The sequence below is a fragment of the Hyperolius riggenbachi genome, chromosome 5 (assembly GCF_040937935.1).
Source record: "Hyperolius riggenbachi isolate aHypRig1 chromosome 5, aHypRig1.pri, whole genome shotgun sequence".
In the NCBI taxonomy this organism is placed as follows: Eukaryota; Metazoa; Chordata; class Amphibia; order Anura; family Hyperoliidae; genus Hyperolius; species Hyperolius riggenbachi.
In genome coordinates this window covers 274,049,263-274,068,704 of record NC_090650.1, presented here as the reverse complement: position 1 = coordinate 274,068,704, position 19,442 = coordinate 274,049,263, and the positions used below count along the sequence as shown (strand labels likewise).

At 43.1% G+C, this 19,442-nt stretch overlaps 2 protein-coding genes across 6 annotated transcripts in view; one reads left to right on the top strand and one right to left on the bottom strand.

Annotated features, from left to right (window-relative positions):
• KDM1B (lysine demethylase 1B) overlaps positions 1 to 12,694 on the bottom strand; it is a 60,391-nt gene extending 47,697 nt beyond the window's left edge. Inside the window, exons 1-6 of one of the 2 annotated variants that reach the window (XM_068236954.1) lie at positions 12,245 to 12,694; positions 9,599 to 9,719; positions 7,664 to 7,766; positions 5,256 to 5,380; positions 2,482 to 2,571; positions 578 to 689 (exon numbers count right to left, since the gene is read on the bottom strand). In XM_068236954.1, the coding sequence (XP_068093055.1) occupies positions 578 to 689; positions 2,482 to 2,571; positions 5,256 to 5,380; positions 7,664 to 7,753 (417 nt within the window). In that variant the 5' untranslated portion in view covers positions 7,754 to 7,766; positions 9,599 to 9,719; positions 12,245 to 12,694. The remainder of the gene's footprint in view (positions 1 to 577; positions 690 to 2,481; positions 2,572 to 5,255; positions 5,381 to 7,663; positions 7,767 to 9,598; positions 9,720 to 12,244) is intronic. The other variant, XM_068236952.1, reaches the window with a different exon arrangement.
• Positions 11,664 to 19,442, top strand: part of LOC137518734 (thiopurine S-methyltransferase-like) — an 80,639-nt gene continuing 72,860 nt past the window's right edge. For 3 of the 4 annotated variants that reach the window (XM_068236958.1, XM_068236957.1, XM_068236955.1), the window contains exons 1-2: positions 12,414 to 12,512; positions 18,828 to 18,952. In XM_068236958.1, the coding sequence (XP_068093059.1) occupies positions 18,837 to 18,952 (116 nt within the window). In that variant the 5' untranslated portion in view covers positions 12,414 to 12,512; positions 18,828 to 18,836. Of the gene's footprint in view, positions 11,892 to 12,413; positions 12,513 to 18,827; positions 18,953 to 19,442 lie in introns of those variants that run through there. The other variant, XM_068236956.1, reaches the window with a different exon arrangement.

The window sequence follows — 19,442 nt, the reverse complement described above, 5'->3', positions numbered from 1 at the left end:
TGGGATTCCTATACTGCCCTGGCATTTTAGGGGCCCTAAACCGTGAGGAGTAGTCTGGAAACCAAATGCCTCAAAATGACCTGTGAAATCCTAAAAGTACTCATAGGACTTTGGGCCCCTTAGCGCACCTAGGCTGCAAAACAGTGTCACACATGTGGTATCGCCGTACTCAGAAGAAGTAGTATAATGTGTTTTGGGGTATATTTTTACACATACCCATGCTGGGTGGGAGAAATATCTCTGTAAATGGACAACTTTGTGTAAAAAAAAAAAAAAAAAAAAAAATCTCATTTACAGAGAAATTTCTCTCACCCAGCACTTGTCTGACTGATGCTTCATGCATCAGTAGTGTCGGAATCACACACCTGAAAAAAGCATGCAGCTAATCCAGTCAGAAACATCTGATCTGCATGCTTATTTAGGGGCTATGGCTAAAAGTATAAGAGGCAGAGAATCAGAAGGACAACCAGGCAATTTGCATTGTCTAAAAGGAAATAAATATGGTGGCCTCTACATGCCTTTTGCTTCAGGCGTCCTTTCAGTGCTTAGGGAGAAAGTTTAGAGAAGCAATACTTACCCAGTAAGCAAGCTGTTGGTCAGCCATAAAAGCTTTGGGACTTGGTTCACTTTTTCCATTACTTGTCCAAATTCTTTTCCAAGAAGCATATATATCATATCCATCCTTGTGACTTTAAAAAGAAACAACAAAAAATATGCATTGTTATAAAACACACTATTCACATCAGTCCATGCCCCAATAAAGCTTACAAATGACTGAACCCAACCGGGCAACATATTATAAGGATGGGTGTTGCTTGCAGGTTCGGGGGGTCCTGGGCAGTGGCAAGGACCCCCCTTCTGTCAAGTGCACCAGTGTTTGTAAATTTATTTTTTTGCAGCTTCCAGTATGCAGATGTGGATAAGTGGTAAGGGAGGGGGGCATTGAGAGCAGTGGTCTCCCTAGGCTCTTTTAGCCGGGTGCTCCACCCGCCTAGTTTTGGTAAGCACCCGGCTGTCATCGCCTCACCTCCTCCTATGCTGTAAGCAGAGAAGCGCTGACCCTGCATTCTTTCATCACGCCCAACCCGGCTACTTTTTCATGCCACCCAGCTGGGAAAAAAAGTTCTGGGGAGAACACTGGAGAGGTATACCTGCACCTGCTGCCCCCTGCTGGTGACTGTCTACCATTATGTGCGACCGGACCTCACTTGTTTTTTGCTGAATCTATGCAAGTCATGCTAGATTTGGTACTGCAGACACAGGTGTATACCGTTACACTTGATTGGCTGACAGGCTGTCTGTAGACTACATAAAATGGCAGATTGCTGGCTGGGAGTAAGTATTTGCTTCTCTTGTGTTTTGCATACTGTAAGGCCACATACACACATCAGACCATAGTCTTTGGAAAATGAAAGATCACAGACCAATCTTACCACCCTTCCTGTAGTATAAGAGCCACACTCTACACAGTCTTTTCTATGGAGCTGAACTCCACATCAGAAAAAAATCTTGGCAAGATGCTACACACAAAGATGCTGTACAGACACAAAAGATCAGTATCTGCAAAAGATCTGTTCCTGCCAAAAATCCATTCCTGCAAATTGCAATGATAGTCTATGAGATCTGCAGATCATCATACACACATGATTTAACTGACATTCATCTGCAGATCTGCAGATCTGAAAATCCATCCTGGTGGATCTGATCTGCAGATGAATGTCAGTTAAATCATGTGTGTATGATGTTTTGCAGATCTCATAGACTATCATTGCAATTTGCAGGAATGGATTTTTGGCAGGAACAGATCTTTTGCAGATACTGATCTTTTGTGTCTGTACAGCATCTGTGTGTGCAGCATCTTGCAAAGATTTTTTCCTGATGTGGAGTTCAGCTCCATAGAAAAGACTGTGTAGAGTATGGCTCTTATACTACAGAAAGGGTGGTAAGATTGGTCTGTGATCTTTCAGTTTCCAAAGACTATGGTCTGGTGTGTGTATGTGGCCTAAGGCTGTCAGACAGGCATTAATACTCTCTAGGTTTTAGTACAATGTTTTGGACATTACAAATTAACACATCAAAATAACAGCAGAATGCATACTGAAAAACCTATTTAAAAAAAAAAAAAAACTTAATTGCAGCTAGTGATAAACTGTGTCATTTCCTGATACTTCTATCAGTGCAAGAGAATTATGAACCACAAAGCAGCAAACAGTTAACAAAAATCCACATATCCATTTACAACCAGCACTTATACCTAAAGCATGATTTATTTCGGCAGAAACATCTTGGGAGTATATACTACTGTTCTGAAGAGGTTAGGCAACTCCCACATAAACACAGAGCCAGCTCTGTGCCACTAGTGTAGCGTTTATTGCAAAGCTGAAAACTTAGTGGCTGCAAATACCTTCCACAGATCTGGAACTCTAATATCCATTTCCTAACAATGTCAACGGCAAGCTGAAAATTCAACACGGTACATACCACCTGTAGTAGTGGTCAAAGCACTCGTTGCAGAAATGCTCCCCACAGGAAAGATGATACCATCTGGATGTGTAACCATTCTTAGCGCACCTGAAATAAAAATGCATCATTACTATTGCCCTTTAGGCCAGTTTTGTGACTTGCAGCTCAAGCAATAAAAACACATGATTTTGTATGTACAAGATCTACGGTAAGTTTTTTTTTTTTTTTTTTTTTTTAAGCGCCAGCTATTTTTTAAAAAAAAAAATCGACCAAAAAACGCTTGTGCAAAGATTTCGTTCTTGAGTGTTCACATATGAGCGGTTCGATTCCGATCCGCTCACAAAGCTCTGCCTGTACCATTTTCGGGGCGATTTGGCTCAAAGTGCTCTGTATAGCGTTTTCCTGAGTGCTTTTGAGAATAAATACATTGTAATTATTCTTTTCTGGATCAAAGAGTTCACTTCCTGGCTGATGTCAGAAAGTGAAAAAACAAATCGCTCTGCAAAAGTGCTTAGAAAAGTGCTGTGCACAAAAAGCTAACAAGCAGGTAATTAAAAAAAAAAAAAAAATTTGCGCACAAAATCGCAAAACACTGGCATCAGCGATTGCGATTTATAATGTGAACAAAGCCTAAAATTGTCTTGTGGAGTGATAGCACATGCACAAGTCATAGAGGTTCCCGGTGAAGGGGTGTGTCCAGTCAAAGTTTGAAAGGCAACACAGATTTAAAGTAACATACACAAACTGAAAATCCAAACAACAAAACCATTTATTGAACAGCTTGTTACTCCCGCAAGCCCTATAAACAGACAATCATACAAGCGTACAAATAAATACAGTGAACGAGAATAAGCGTATCAGCAACGCGTTTACAGATACTCTACTCAGGTTTATGATGCTGTGACTGTCTAACGCTAAGCCATTCAGCAACTGTCTAACTCCTCTCCTTAATGATGAATCCCCTTACCAGGGCCGGGCCGAGGCATAGGCTGGAGAGGCTCCAGCCTCAGGGCGCAGTGTAGGAGGGGGCGCAGAATTCATTCAGCTGTCATTCCTAATTGTGTTTGAAGCAGAAAGAAATAAGAAAAGGGGATACATGGCAGTGACTGCAAGCCAGATAACTAGATATTAAGGTGTTGGGGAGGTTGTGGGCCCTGTGGCGCCTCTTAGTCTAATAGCAATTAGTGTGTGATGGCTGGGGTGGGAGGGATGGAGGGGCGCACTTTGGTGTCTCAGCCTTGGGTGCTGGAAGACCTTGTCCCGGTTCTGCCCCTTACCAGCATCTAACCTCCTAAAGTTAACCCCTTCCTAACACCAACATTTAAAGAGACTCTGTAACAAATTTTTCAGCCTTAGTTCTTCTATCCTATAAGTTCCTATGCCTGTTCTAATCTGCTCTGGCTTACTGCAGTCTTTCCTAACTGCACTGTCTCTGTAATAAATCAATGTATCTTTCCTCTGTCCTGTTTGTCGGGCTAAAGCTTGATTGTGTGGAATGTGCAGGGCTGCTTGTGATTGGTAGAAGCGATACACACCCTCTGCAGGCCCCCTGCATACTCTGAATGACTCACACTCTATGCTTAGCTGAGCCTATTAGAAGCTGGTTAGTTTGTTTGTAAACACTGCCTAAAACTGTTAATTACAAGCCAGGATTGCAGCAGAGAGTGGCAGAAACAGCACAGAGGGGCACAGGAGAAAATAATGAATAGAATGGTATGCTTTTTATTGTAAGAATATTAGAGTACAGATTCTCTTTAAAGGGATACTGTAGGGGGGGGGGGGGGGGGGGGGGGGGGGTCGGGGGAAAATGAGTTGAAGTTACCCGGGGCTTCTAATGGTCCCCCGCAGACATCCTGTGCCCGCGCAGCCACTCACCGATGCTCCGGTCCCGCCTCTGGTTCACTTCTGGAATTTCAGACTTTAAAGTCTGAAAACCACTGCGCCTGCGTTGCCGTGTCCTCAATCTCGCTGATGTCATGGGATCGAGGGGATCAACTCATTTCCCCCCGACCCCCTACAGTATCCCTTTAACCTTGTATCCTTAACAACCAAAGCTTACTTCCTCCTACTCTGTTTCTCAACCCTAATGCTCCCAGCCCGTACCTAATCATAACCACTAACCCTTGCTAATACTCACCTTCTGTCATCCATTTGACTTATGTGCCTAATGCCCAGTCCTTCATCCTGTACCTGAATTTCCACATGGCCCAGATATTACTTGTACCTGCCAATACTGCAGCATCAAGTAGGGCTGGGAAAAGTTAGCAGTGGTGGTGGTGTAGCAACAGGGGAGGCAGAGGTTGTGACTGCACAGGGCCCTGGACACGAATGCCTCAGACTGGGCCCTTCTCCAGTTTCTGCATTAGCCATTTATCTGTGCTGCAGTGCTATTGGTCACCACTATATATGCATTGAATATTAATAATCATTAACAAACCATTCCTTGCCTCTGCATATACCTCTTTCACTCTGGCTGTCCTTGGAAAGACAGTTTTGGTGTTCTGTATCATGCGACTACTATAAGCAAAGTGCTGTGGGTGGGACAGTATAAAATGTGCATTGGGGCCCATGGTTCTGTAGCTATGCCACTGGTTACTAAATGAGTGCTTGCACTATTGCAGTGGCAAGAATACACCTGTAGTGAGACATCAATCACATAGCTGCTATTCCACTGGTCTTTAGGTAAACCTCAGTTCTAAGAATGTAGTAAAGGAAAGGGAAGAACAGCTTGTAAAACACAAGTGTGACCAGGACATGAATAAATGCAGCAATAATACTGGACAGCAGCGCACCTTTCAGCAGCACTGGCAAAGCACACTGGACATGCTGCTGTACATCCTGCCTTCTCACACTTCCGGTACTTCTTCTCTGAAGAATCCTCATCATCGTCTAGGGATTCACACGTCTTCTTCTTTACCTGAACACGGAAAAAAAAAAAAAACAGGTTTAGTCCCAGCCTCCTATATGTATATATATTTGGCAACAGAGAGACACCAATACTAATTATTGTTTGCACAATAGTCTGGTAAAAGCGTAACAACAGGGAGACAGGAAAGCATCAGTTCAGTAACAAGTCAAAGGCTTTGGGGCAATCAAGTAGCTGCTAATGGTGGTGCCTCACAGAACAGGGGAGTGGCAAGGCAAAATGGCAAATGCGCATCTGTGTTTCTTGGGATATGACACAGGAGTCTGAACGGCATGGCGTGGCTTTAGATTCAAGGCTGCTGGCTAAGATGGTGGGGTTATGTGACTTAGCAACTAGCTATTATCTAGCTTGGCCCCACTTAAAGGGACTCCGAGCAGTGCAGAAACTATGGAAAGATGCATATCATTTTAAAGCTCTCTTTCTCCTCTTTCCAATGATATATAAACCGCTGCCCTATGCCTTTTAGTTTTCGCTATTTTCGCGATTGAAATTGCCGCGGCCGCGATTTCGATCGCGAAAATAGAGAAAACTAAAAGGCGTAGGGCAACGATTTAGGTGTCGTCAGAAAGAGGAGAAAGAGAGCTTTAAAATGATATCCATCAAGCCATAGTTATATTGTATTACACAGGACGACACTTTTCCCAGTGTCAGCAGCTCCATTCTGCTGAATGCAGCTGCTGACTTTGACAAAAAGTCGCCCTGTGTAATACAATATAACTATAGAAAGATGGATATCATTTTAAAGCTCTCTTTTTCCTCTTTCTGACGACACCTAAATCGTTGCCCTACGCCTTTTAGTTTTCTCTATTTTCGCGATCGAAATCGCGGCCGCGGCAATTTCAATCGCGAAAATAGCGAAAACTAAAAGGCGTAGGGTGGTGGTTTATATATCATTGTAAAGAGGAGAAAGAGAGCTTTAAAATGATGTGCATCTTTCCATAGTTTCTGCACTGCTCGGAGTCCCTTTAAAAACAAGGTGGCAGTAACGAATGGCAGTGCCCCCATCTGGTTGGCCACAGGGTGTCTAAAGGCTGCCTCTCCACATGCAGCTACCGTACTCACACAATAGGCTCCCCAGATGAGGCTTTCACATGGGAATGTCAGCCTTGCCCTAAATGACTCGTGCTGTTGTTGACGTATTGTTATTCATTACATATTAGTTATTCATTAATTACGGAAAAGTGTTCCTGCGTTCTGCAGCTTATCACTCATGCAGCAAGATAGGATGTTTATATAAGTCCATGCACATTTTATTCCTTCAGTGAGAGGCATCAACTGGTTTAACTATAAAAACGTGCAGCACAAATCCCCATTTTGTTCATCTTTTACCAAATGTGTGATTTCAGTTTATAAGATGTACATTACAGTTTAGTTACAAACCTACAGCAGCTACAGACATTATGCATGGGCCCCAGATGATCAACTGTCACTAAGGGCCAGTTTCCACTGTACGCGGTGCTATGCAGCTACATAGCCTCATCGCACCGTGGCTGCACTGTAACCAATGCACAGCAATGGAACAGTTTCCATTGCGTGCTGGTTGTGCGGAGCGATCCAAGAAACTGCAGCATGCAGCAGATTCTCCCACAGCCACATCTGCCTGCCGTCTCCTCCAATCCACTTCCGTACCGGGAGATGCAGAAGTGACGCGAATGGGAGAAGAAGTGATGCGCAGCCACATCGGCTCCCATTCGGAAACAGAAACGGGCCCTTGTTCTGGAATGTATAACTTTTTCTTCTCTAAAGTAATGGTTTCCTCTTTTTAAGTAAAATTAACCTTGTAACAAAATAACAAAGGGGCGTCATTTCTCATTTAACTAGTTCTTGCAAAACAGACATTTTAAAACCATCTGTTTTGCAACTGGAATACACCCGCAAATGCCACAGGAGGGCGTACACACGTACGTCTGCTAAATGTGGGAGTAAAACTCCAAGCAAAAGTACTTTACCGGTTGTTGTCTGTGCACATTATCATCACTGTATGTGGTTGGTCTCTGCTGTAATGACAAGTATCTTGGACAACCCCAGGGTGTTATTTTTGCATAATTATCATATTAAAAAAAAAAAAAAAAAAAAAAAAAAAAGGAGTTGCTTATCAATCTAGTAGCAGCATTTGTGTTACCAACTGCTCCTGTCAATGGCCTTTGAATGATCAATAAACGTCGTCAATTTGAAGAGTTGTGTCCTTGTCATCAATGTCCTGTCCATCTTGGACACCATATAGCTACTATACAGAAGCTAGAAGATGTTTTCTTAGGAAAGAGCAGTGGATACCTGACGGACTGATGTGCGGACAGGAATGTTGTCAGGTGGAATGTCAATCGAGACCGCCTTTTTCTTGGCTCTCCCTTTACTGCCAGACATGGCTATGAATTACCTGCATTATTAGACATAAGAGAAGTTATTGCAACACTTACAGTACTGAATAAAGATCATGCATAGAAGTCTACAGCAGGGAAGGATTAGAATCTCTGGTTAATTTTTTTTTTTTTTTTTTATTGCTATGTCCCTGTTGTAAAAATTTACCTTCAAATCTATTCAATGTGAAAGAAACACTCCAAGAGGAGAAAGGGACATATGAGGCCTTACTCTCAAGTAAATAAGGATAGTTTTTATAGAGAATTACTTGCTTCCTGTTTTCTGTGAAATGAGGAAAATCAGCGAGAAAGAAATATACAGGCATGTAAAACTCTAGTTCACCCTCCCAGATTTTTCACTGCTAGTACTACAGCATAGAGGCCCGCGCAGGTCTAATTTTTTTTTAGACCCACAACCCGCTTTCTGGTGAATCTGGTACCCGCACCCAACCCAAGCCGCAGGCCTCCAGACCCGCAACGTGACCCACTTTTTCCATTTTATTATAAAATATACATTGGTCTCATTGGAAGGCTGTAAAGTAAGTGAAACTTGTTTTTATACACAAACCAAAGCCAAAGAAGTGTTTAACCTTCCTGGCGGTAAGCCGAGCAGGAGGATTTCTCAGGCCCTGCTGGGCCGATTTGCATAATTTTTTTTTTTTTGCTACACGTGTGCACTCCGATCGCCGCCGCCGCTCCGCGCCGATTCGCCGCTACCCGCCGCGCTGCCCCCCCCCCCCCCCAGACCCCATGCGCTGCCTGGCCAATCAGTGCCAGGCAGCGCTGAGGGGTGGATCGGGACGCCCTTTGACGTCACAACGTCGATGATGTCATCCCGCCCGTCGCCATGACGGGGGAAGCCCTAATGGAAATCCCATTCAGAATGGGATTTCCGGATGGGCTTTATCGCCGGAGGCGATCGAAGAGGGTGGGGGGATGCCGCTGCACAGCGGCTGTCATGTAGCAAGCCCTAGGCTCGCTACATGATTTAAAACGGAAAAAAAAAAAAAAAAGCTGCTGCGCTGCCCCCTGGCTGTTTAGACCACCAGGAGGGTTAAGATCTCTTTTTTACTTTTGACTAAATTATCTCATGCTTGCTTGCTTTCACAACCTGACCAGCACCCCGCTACCTGCAACCCGATTGGAATCAAAACTGGTACCCGAACCCGACCCGCAATTCAGGTAACCCGCAGGAGCAGCATTTGTAACCCCACTAATGTCAGCATTTGACATGCAGTGGAGTTAACCGACGCCAAAAAAAGCGGCATGTCGCATCTGATCCCAGCCGTGCTCAGGTGTGACTCACTAGGGAATCTGCCTCTCCAGTGCCCCTGACAAACACCAGCAAGCGAATGGCTGGTGCATTGGAGCAGCTGACAGATAGCAAATGCACCGCCTTCAGCCACCTGTAGCAAAGAGACCTTGGGGAGGTGTTTCTCTTGCTTTCTTCCGCAAGTAAGGCAAAGGGCTTGATTCACAAAGCGGTGCTAACCTACTTAGCACGTCTAAAGTCTTAAGGCGCGCTAACCAGGGTGCTAAGTAGGTTAGTACCGGTTTTCTCAATTGAGAAATCCGGTGCTAACCTACTTAGCACCCTGGTTAGCATGTCTAAAGACTTTAGACGTGCTAAGTAGGTTAGCACCGCTTTGTGAATCAAGCCCAAAGAGTGAAGCCTGGTACACACATCTAATAATACATTGTCCAATTTTACCTCTTCCATCTATGAGAGTTTACCTACACATTCTGTTAATATTCAAATCTGTTGGCCCTCATGCTACATGGAGGTGGTAAAATTGGTCAGTCTTTGGTCAATCAAAATTGGATGTGTGAACCAAGCTGTAGAGAAAATCACCCTGGTTGGAAAGGAAATTATCCAGTTGTCACTGGATTTGAAGTCCACTTCAGGAAATTTCTTCCCAACTCCTGTGCACTTGCTGTTGTAAATCTTTGGAATCCTCTCCACTTTTTCCGCCCTATTGCCAGACATCACAAGAAAAGAGCAGAGACATTTCTTAGAAACAACCTAGACCACAATAACAACCTAACAGATTCTAAGGCTCTTTTCACAGAGTGAACATTGCCTTGCACAAAGATTTCAACAAAAAAGCCACATAGTGTGATAGAGTTGCGCCCGAATAGTGAGCCATACAGTACAATGAAAGAATGCCTCACTGCCACTATAAACACAGTGCATGTGACAGCCCCATAGAAATATTATTGCACTGCATTGTGATGCAACGGACAGAGTGTGAAAGGAGCCTTACATTTGAACAAGTAATAGATGATAATGTGTAATGAAAACAATTGTGATATATTTCCAACATATTTGAGCCTAGGTTCACAGTTCCGAAACCTCTGGACAAATGTAGTTTCCTACATACCTCTACAATTTGAAATCACTCAAAAGTACAGAAACCTTAAAGGAGTACTGTAGGAGGTAGGGGGAAAAAAAAAAAAAAAAAAAAAAAAAAAGAAAAGAGTTGAACATACCCGGGGCTTTTAATGGTCCCCAACAGACGTCCTGTGCCCGTGCAGCTACTCACTGATGCTTTCGTGCCCCCCCCTCTGGTTCACTTCTGGAATTTCCGACTTTAAAGTCGGAAAACCACTGCGCCTGCACGGCCCTGTCCTCGCTCCCGCTGACATCACCAGGAGCGTACTGTGCAGGCGCAGCCTGTATTGAGCCTGCGGAATACACTCTTGGTGACATCAGCAGGAGCGAGGGCGTGGACATGCAGGCGTAGTGGTTTTCCAACTTTAAAGACGGAAATTCCAGAAGTGAACTGGAGATGGGGACCGGAGCATCGGTGAGTGGCTGCGTGGGCACAGGACTTCTGCGGGGGACCATTAGAAGCCCCAGGTAAGTTCAACTCTTTTCCCCCCCCTACAGTAGTCCTAGTAGTGGTCACTTAAGTCATGCCCTCGGCTGAAAAAAAACAAAACAAAAAAACAAAAAAAAACCACAAGCAGCTACAGGACAATCACTTTGTTGTTACTAGTGGACCTTTGCATGTTCTTTTGCTGATGCAGTGTTTGCCTTCCTTTGCAAACAAGGTTCAAAGGTGTAGATAGTGCAATCATTTTGTTTGTATGATTTTAAATACATGTAATTAATGAATCTTTGCACTATATAATACAATTGTATGGTTAGGTACACAGTGGGCAATGAGTTGTGTTGCAACCTTACATATTACACCTGCCGCACTATGAACATCACATAAGTAATGTGTTGCAGTGTGGCAGGCCACATTACAATGCAGCTGACATGCGACACACCACTGTAATAGTCTTGGGCTAGGTTCACAGTGGGAGTTGCATGCATACCCTGTGAAAGCAGGAATTCAATGGAATGGGAAAGCAGTGCCGCAAATAATCCACATATTGCTTCACATACAGTGAAGCATTCATTCAATTAAAAGTATGCTTCACTGTTAATGTTAACAAGCACATTTTGCATAACCATAAAGCACCCCCACTGCGCTGTAAACATCCCCTAGGTGGTGCATCACAGTGTGGCAAGCTGCATTACAATGCGGTTGTTAACAACTACAATGCACCACTGTGAACCTAGCCTGAGGGCCCTTTCACACCAGGGCGGGGCAGTGCAATATTTTTACCGCACCCCACCACCAGGAAATGAAAGCCTATGGAGACTGCCACTGTTCGGCGCAATGCCGTAGAAGTGACTTTTCGCTGCATCCCCGATGCTCAGACAAAACTACATGAACACACGTACTGGCATCACAATGCATTGGACTGGAACTCTTGTTACTCTATGGCGATGCGGGGATTTAAGAAATGTTGCGGCGCACATGTGCGGCATATTTTAACAATACGCTTCCGTGCACTTCTGCATACCAGAAGCAGGAAGTGACGGCAAATGCGCATCACTTCCTGTTTGGCTGGTGGCCAGACAGGGAACACCACATACTAACTCAGGGAACACCACATACTAACTCGGTGTTCCCTGAAGGCCTGTTCCTGGCAGTGTGGCGGGCGTGCAGCACCGCATCGCTGCCACTAGTTTGCAGTGTGAAATTGGCCTTACTGTTCTACTTACTCTGTCTGTCACAACCTCATCTGAGGCCTGGAATTTACAATCCCTCATAAATAGTTGTGGAGTGTTATAGGTCAGAGCCTACAAGGTATGTGAGTATGACTGCAAAGTACTTATGTCGACTATAATCAGTACTGTTTTGTACTCAAATGTGTCTTGTTCAGGCTGCCCACCCACATAGGTTGCCTGCTGCAGCATATGTCATTACAGTACATATGAATCCTGACAATCATATATGTGTGCAATGCATGAGCCGTCTGCATGCACATAAGACACAGTATAAGAACTACATGCATAGCATTCCTGCGTCAAACAAACAAGCTCTACCTGTTTGCCTCTCAAGTCACTCATTAGCCTATTCACATGTCATCTTTTTTTTTAGCAGCACCGTTGTCCTTTTGATGAAATAAACAATTCCCCTCCCCCATGCACGTTCCCCACCTGGTCTCTATCATTCACAGGATACAAATAAGATGAATGTTTTCTCCTGGTTTGGTACCCGGAATCTTCTGCACTGAGTAGCAATAAAATTGAGCATAAAAGAAACAGCGCATGCGCCAGCGGCACACACGACCTTCCTCTCTGCAGCTCGTCACTGATAACCCCAGGGAGTCACTGCTTTGGTGAATACTGATTGGACAGTGGGGAGGTGGCGTGGCGGCCATACTTGACGAGGGAAGGGGTTTTAGGAAAGAAGTGTTGGAGCTAAGTGAGTGCCGTTTACTATCTTATTGTATATCAATTCTTTAGACTTTTGTCTTATTTACCTACTGTTGAGCCACAGTGCATCATTGTAACGTGCAGTATGCACAACGCGCTCTTTTGCGTTGTGTGTTATATAGCATACATTAGAATATACAGGTGGAGAGAACTGTCAGTGAAAGGAAATCAGTGGAATTTTGTAAGAAACTTCGCACAGTATGAATGGGGAAACTTAATCGTCATCATCCCCTTTCATTTTGCATAACATGCTGCAAACAACATGTTTTTGTCTCATAACTGAAGGTTTTTCAGGTTTTCAACATTGCATAAGAGGTTACTCCCAATATGCATTACTTCAGAAAAGAAGTAACAGGGATTTAAAGAGAATCTGTATTGTTAAAATCGCACAAAAGTAAACATACCAGTGCGTTAGGGGACATCTCCTATTACCCTCTGTCACAATTTCGCCGCTCCTCGCCGCATTAAAAGTGGTTAAAAACAGTTTTAAAAAGTTTGTTTGTAAACAAACAAAATGGCCACCAAAACAGGAAGTAGATTGATGTACAGTATGTCCACACATAGAAAATACATTAATGTACAAGCAGGCTGTATACAGCCATCCTTTTGAATCTCAAGAGATCATTTGTGTGTTTCTTTCCCCCTGCAGCTATCTTCCACTGAAGTGTCAGGCTATTTCTTCCTGCAGAGTGCAGACAGCTGTGCCTGTATGTAATTCCTCAGTATGTGAAAGCCCAGCCAGCTCAGAGGAGGATTTATCCAGCTTGTAAAAGATAATAGAACAGAGAGAAGCTGCACTAATCTAAATATCACACAGGCAGTGTGCAGAGAGGGGCCTGGATGGGGTAGTTCATAGCAGAACCACAACACTGAAGAACTTGGCAGCCTTCCAGACACAGGCCTGACAAGTCTGACAAGAGAGAGATAAGATGATTTATTACAGAGATGGTGATAGTAGAACGTGCTGCAGTAAGCCAGAACACATTAGAATAGCTTTTGGAACTTGTAGAATGATAAAAAACAGGATGCAATTTTTGTTACGGAGTCTCTTTAAGTCTGAGAAGGCTGCACAGCTTACTTGCTTACTCTTATTTTTTTAAGTTAGCCAATAAATTGTATCATCCTGATTCAAGACTCTTGCTTTTACTGATGGCTAACAATGTACAATACTCTACTGCTACTTCAGAAAAGATAGTAGAGTAGTAGATCCAAATCATTTTTTTAAAGGCAACTGGACACCCGTAACCGAAAATTTATAAAATGAACCTACCATAAGGGGATTTCGGGGGAGGAGGGTAGAGTGTTGTCCTTACTTATCTACAGGGCGCTGCTCCTCTGGCCTCCCATCTGTATGGGATCTGCCATCTTCTCCAGGATAGACTGCAGCTGTGCTGCATTTTGAAGTTCCCAGCAAAGTCACACACCTCAATACATGCCAAGGGATGTAGTCCGTGGATGCTAGTATATCTGGAGATGTTCATTTTAGTTTTTTTCAGTTACAGGTACCCAATTCCCTTCAAAGGGTACGGAGATATATAAAAATATTTGTTTTATAATGAACCTCCCCATAAAGGAGTTTCGTAATGAACTGTGATGTTGAAGGCCTAGAGCCACAATGCATGTTGGGGGATATAGTCCATAAATACGAGTACATCTCTTTACTTGCATCCACGGGATACATCTCTCCGCGTGCATTGTGGAGAGAGTGAGACACTCTGGAACTACAAAATGCATCAGATGCGGACCATCCAAGTAGAAGATGGTGCATCACCTACGGCCAAGTAGCAGCACCATGTAGGTAAGTAGAGACGCTGGCGTTAGTCTACTTTAGGGGACCCAACAGGAATTTTCATAGGGAACAGATTTCCAATAACAGCACCCTCTTACGGTACAAAAGCGTTGTGATTGGCCAAATAGTGTGGGCGTAGTTTATTACAACCTATTGGAAACCTAGCAGTTAGAAAGGGTGCCATCCATCCAGTCACATTAGCTGAGGATTCCTGCTGGGCCCCCTAAAGTAGGCTAGCACCAAGAGGTTCACCCCTTACCAAGAGAGGTTCTGGTAAGATTGGACAAAAATATCGTATCGTGGTCACCATTACATATGCAGCTTCAAATGGACCTATCAAATGCCATACAATACAGTAAAGTGTGTAAAGCGCTTTTCTCCAAACAGTCTCCTTGGACGCTCTGCATCTGCTGCATTTTGTAGTTTCCAAGTGTCTCTATCTCTCGCACACCGCAATCATGCCGGGAGATGTAACCCGTAGATGCGAGTTAAGAGAGCAGCAGGATGGCGTAGCGGTTAGCTCTCTCGCCTTGCAGAGAGGCCAACGCCAAAACAATAGCATGTGATTAATAAAAAAAATTGGTATAAAATTTGCATCAACTTCACATCTGATAAAATGAGAGTTAGGGCCAGTGCCCACTTGTAAAGAAAATATACCAGCTCGGTACGTTTTCTGCAGCGCAGCAAATGGATCTAATGTTATAGCTTGTGCTTTCACTTGCTGTTTTTAACAGATCCGTTTGCTGCTTTTTTACTGAATAAAACACAGAGTCCTGACCGGCTGCATTTTTTCTGACAAGGCATATGCTGTGGATGGGAAGGGGAAACAATGCGAGCCTATGGGAACGGGCATTGTCCATACTCACTAGGCTTTTTACTGCATTCTGGCCCGTATACAATTCATTTTTTCTCCTGAGTTTTCTCCTAGGTGATATTTTTAAACTTGTCAATAAAATGCCTTTTAAGCCTCCTGCAGGCAAGAAAATACTTTATAAATATTTTTTATAGTACTTTCACCTACTTTTTGGGAATTGTTTTAGTAAAAATGTGCTGGAAAGTTATTTTAAATCAAAGATGAAATATTATCTCCTAGGAGAAAAGTCTGGGCAATTCTCTTATTCACCTGCGTTTTCTCCTAGGAGATAATTTTTTCATCTTTGATTTTAAATAACTTTACAGCAATTTTCAACTAAAAAAGTACCAAAAAGTATGTGAAAAGGTACTATCCAAATTATTTTGAGCATTATCTTGCTTTTTGGAAGCCTAAAGGGCATATTATTTACAAGATTAAAACTATCACAGAGAAGAAAACTCAGGAGAAAAAGTGAATTGCATATGGCCCTCTGTCTTCTAATTTGTTTTTTATTTGTCACGTTCTGCCTTCATCCATCACCTACTTCTGTCATCATCTGCCTTCATCTGTGGTGGCCGGCACCACCTTTCGGGTTACAGCGTCGCTCAGGTCGCCATTGCAGACAAGCAAAGCAATAACGGAAGCAAAAGCCTTTTGTCGCTCTTGTTGATGATGGCGACTCAAGCGGTGGTGGCAGGACCTGAGCGGCGCACATGACAGATCTGCACAAAAAAGATGCAAAATCGGGGACGGATCTGCTTTAGCGCTCCGTTGCAGATCTGTCCAGATCCATCACAAGTGGGAACCAAGCCTTAGAGCACAAGACCACCATGGCTCAGCAGCTGTAAACTATGGAGATATAGTTTTTATTTTATTTTGTTAAATTACCCTCGACATGTTTTAGCCCCACTGTACTGCTAATGATTTGATTGAAATTGTATTTGAAAAAATATACCAATTACTCACATCCGAGAGGGAGCCTTGTGTGCATGCTAATCTGCTCATACCTTTGCCTCAAATTGTATGAATCACATCTGTAATGCTAGGTACACACAATGTTCATGAACTTAGCAGCAGTTAGTAATTCACTGACAGTGGACATCAACAGGAAACTTTATATGAAGCCCCCTCTCCTAATAAAAAAGGATATCCTACTTACTATACATATAGCAGAGATTAGATTGTAAGATCCCCTGAGGACAGTCAGTGACATGACTATGTACACTGTAAAGTTCTGCAGAAGATGTCAGTGCTATATACATACATAATAGTAATATGGTAGGACATTAGACTATGACTATGGTAGTATTAGATTGTGAACTCATCTGAAGACAGTCAGTGACATGACTATGTACTCTGTAAAGTGCTGCAGAAGATGTCAGTGCTTACTGATATTGTCCGACCATGATGGTGCTTGCTTGATCAGTCCGGATCAATGGCCTCTGGTCTGTCTGCACCTGGACACTTAAGGTGGGTGGGCTAAACAATTGCCAGGGAGGGTTCATTGGTATGGGATAAACAAATGCCAGGGAGGGTGGGTCTGTGGACTAAACAAATGCCAGGGAGGGTGGGTGGTCTAATAGGTAGGTAGCATGGTGGGCAGGAGGTTGGGTGGGCTAATAGGTAGGTAGCCTGGTGGGAGGGTGGGTGGGCTAATAGGTAGGTAGCCTAGTGGGAGGGCTAATAGGTAGGTAGCTGGGTGGGTGGGCTAATAGGTAGGTAATAGGTAGGTGGCCTCCGCAGGGGGGGCAGAAGCCACAGGGGGCCCGTGGGTGAAAAGTTTGAGAGACTGACAGCTAAGGGCATGGAGAGAAAAAAACGTATTCTGCTCTCGCACCATTGTTATATTGACTGCATGTGTCCACCACACAGATAAGGACTCATACACACTTTGGAATTTGTACACTTTCCCTGCTCCCTAGGGTTCATAAAAAAACATCTGTCTCTCACTGCTGCAAAGTTCTGATGACTTCATGTACAACCTTACAAACAAAGGAGTCACATTTTGAAAAAAAAAGTTGTAGACTGGCCCTTAATTCCTCAGAAGAGCCCCTCACACACTCCAATGAGTTCTGGATCACCATGAGCTTGCTGGTTAGTCTGTACCACTCGGTGTTACAAGCCCCGCTCCATAGAGCCAAATTAATCCATGCCATGCACTAATGAGGATCAAACAATCCGAAACAGTCTGTATGCATGTTGGATTATTATGCCTCTGTACAAATTAACAAACTGACACATCATTGCATTCCAGCGGTTCTGGAGGTGTGTTTAGCTTCTAAGGGCAACAATGGTTAATTTGCATATATTCCGCCGTGATGCACTGGGAGACATCTCAAGCTCACTCCAACCTGAATTATTGCAAATTCTTTCTGTTTTAAGAAAGCAAATTTTTGTATTCCTTACTATTTTAGTAAGGGGGCTTTTAGGACCATCCGCTGAGCGGATCATTCAGAAACAGCCTTATCAGTCTGCCTGACAGACTGTACACAAGTTCTACTGTCACTGGAACGCCCGCCCAGCAGGAGGGTCTGACGGACCCGTCGCTCCTTCAAATAAAGCGTGTGTATGAACCTTTAGACCGATAAAACCCTTTTGGCTTCTATTAACTTTTCAGTAAACCTGAACAACAAAACACCTAAAAGCACTGTTGCTTGACAGGGATTGGGACTGCTCTTTTTACCATTAGAATTACTATTAGAGCTTGACATACAAATTATTATCTCATGAGTTTATTTTCAGTTCAGGTCTGCTTTAAGCTATTTATAGCATTTTGCAGTGGTTTCCCCCCACCACCTGCTTTAACTTTACCATGCAGAGTGGCACAGAGAACAATAAGAACTAGATACTATTACATGTAATAGTACATACTATTACACTGCTACATCTTCTCTTCAGCTGATCGGCTTTCTTTGGGTGGTACATTTAGCTAAGAATTATTTTATTCTAAATGCATTTAATGGGAATAGTAAGAACAAAATGGGAAAAAAAATAATTTTCTCAGTTTTCAGCCATGATAGTTTTAAAATAATAAATGCTGCTGTAATTAAAACCCACATACTTTATTTGCCCATTTGTCCAGGTTATTACATAATTTAAATTATGTCCCTATCACATGGTATGGCGACAATGTTTTATTTGGAAATAAAGGTGTATTTTTCATTATTTTGCATCCGTCACTAATTACAAGCCCTTAGTTGCAAAAATACTTTTACCTTATGAAAAAAAACTGAAAAATGATTGACCTGCGTATAAGCAGAGGGTAGGGAATCACATGCTAATTTACTATGTGGCCACTAGATTTCTCCCCCTCTCCCCCCTGTTTATACCTTCTGTGTACTGAACAGTACACAGAGGAAGTAATGTGTTTATGCATTATTTTCACTTTTCTCAGTGACCACCAGCATCTCATTGATGCCACTGATCATTGATCATAGGCACTCATATCGGTGAATGGGAATTGTGTTCCCATTCACTGATTAGTGTAGTAACGGACAGCAGCAAGAACAACAAATGTTAAATCAACATTATATGTTTACAAGGCAATCAGGCCAATTTAAAAAACAGGCAGTAGAAGCAGCCCAGCTGAAGGTACCGGAATTTTGTTTATGATGTTGACTTCTATAAACCTACAGTAATACCAGTGATATTTTCTTTCACAGGCCTAAGCGATGTCTGATTGCCCTGATTCAGTTGGAACAAAGCAGAACAAGGTTATTACAGAGGAGGACTGGAGAAAGAGTTGGGTAGCTAGAAAAATTGGATTTCATAATGCGGACATACATAAGTAAGGCTTTATATATGATGTAATGTAGATGATTAAAACAATGTTGTCAGTGTAGACTTATGCAATTCAACTCATAATTTTGAGCTTATTCTCTTTGGAAATTCTGATAAAAAAACTAGCGCTCATTGACAATTTAGTGGGTGCTGACTGGTCTTTTTGGCTTGTCCTGGAAGATGTTGACTGGTCATAGTGTTACTAATAGGCATTTTCCATTGATTTTTGTAAAGGTGAAAGCGCCACTCAGTACCATTAAAATAACCGCTGTATGAATTTTACAAAAGCCATCCAGCTATTTTGTTAGAGCTGCGACTGCTAACCTCTTTTGAAAATGGTACATGCCTGGCTGTTGTGCTGATAGTCTGGCTTGAATACTGGTGCACACTGAGGATGTTGCATCCTCACCAAAGGTCAGGACTGGCAGAATACATGCGGAGTCAAAGTCACAGGTAAAAGATCAAGGCAGGTAAAAAACTCCCAAGGTCAAGGTCAC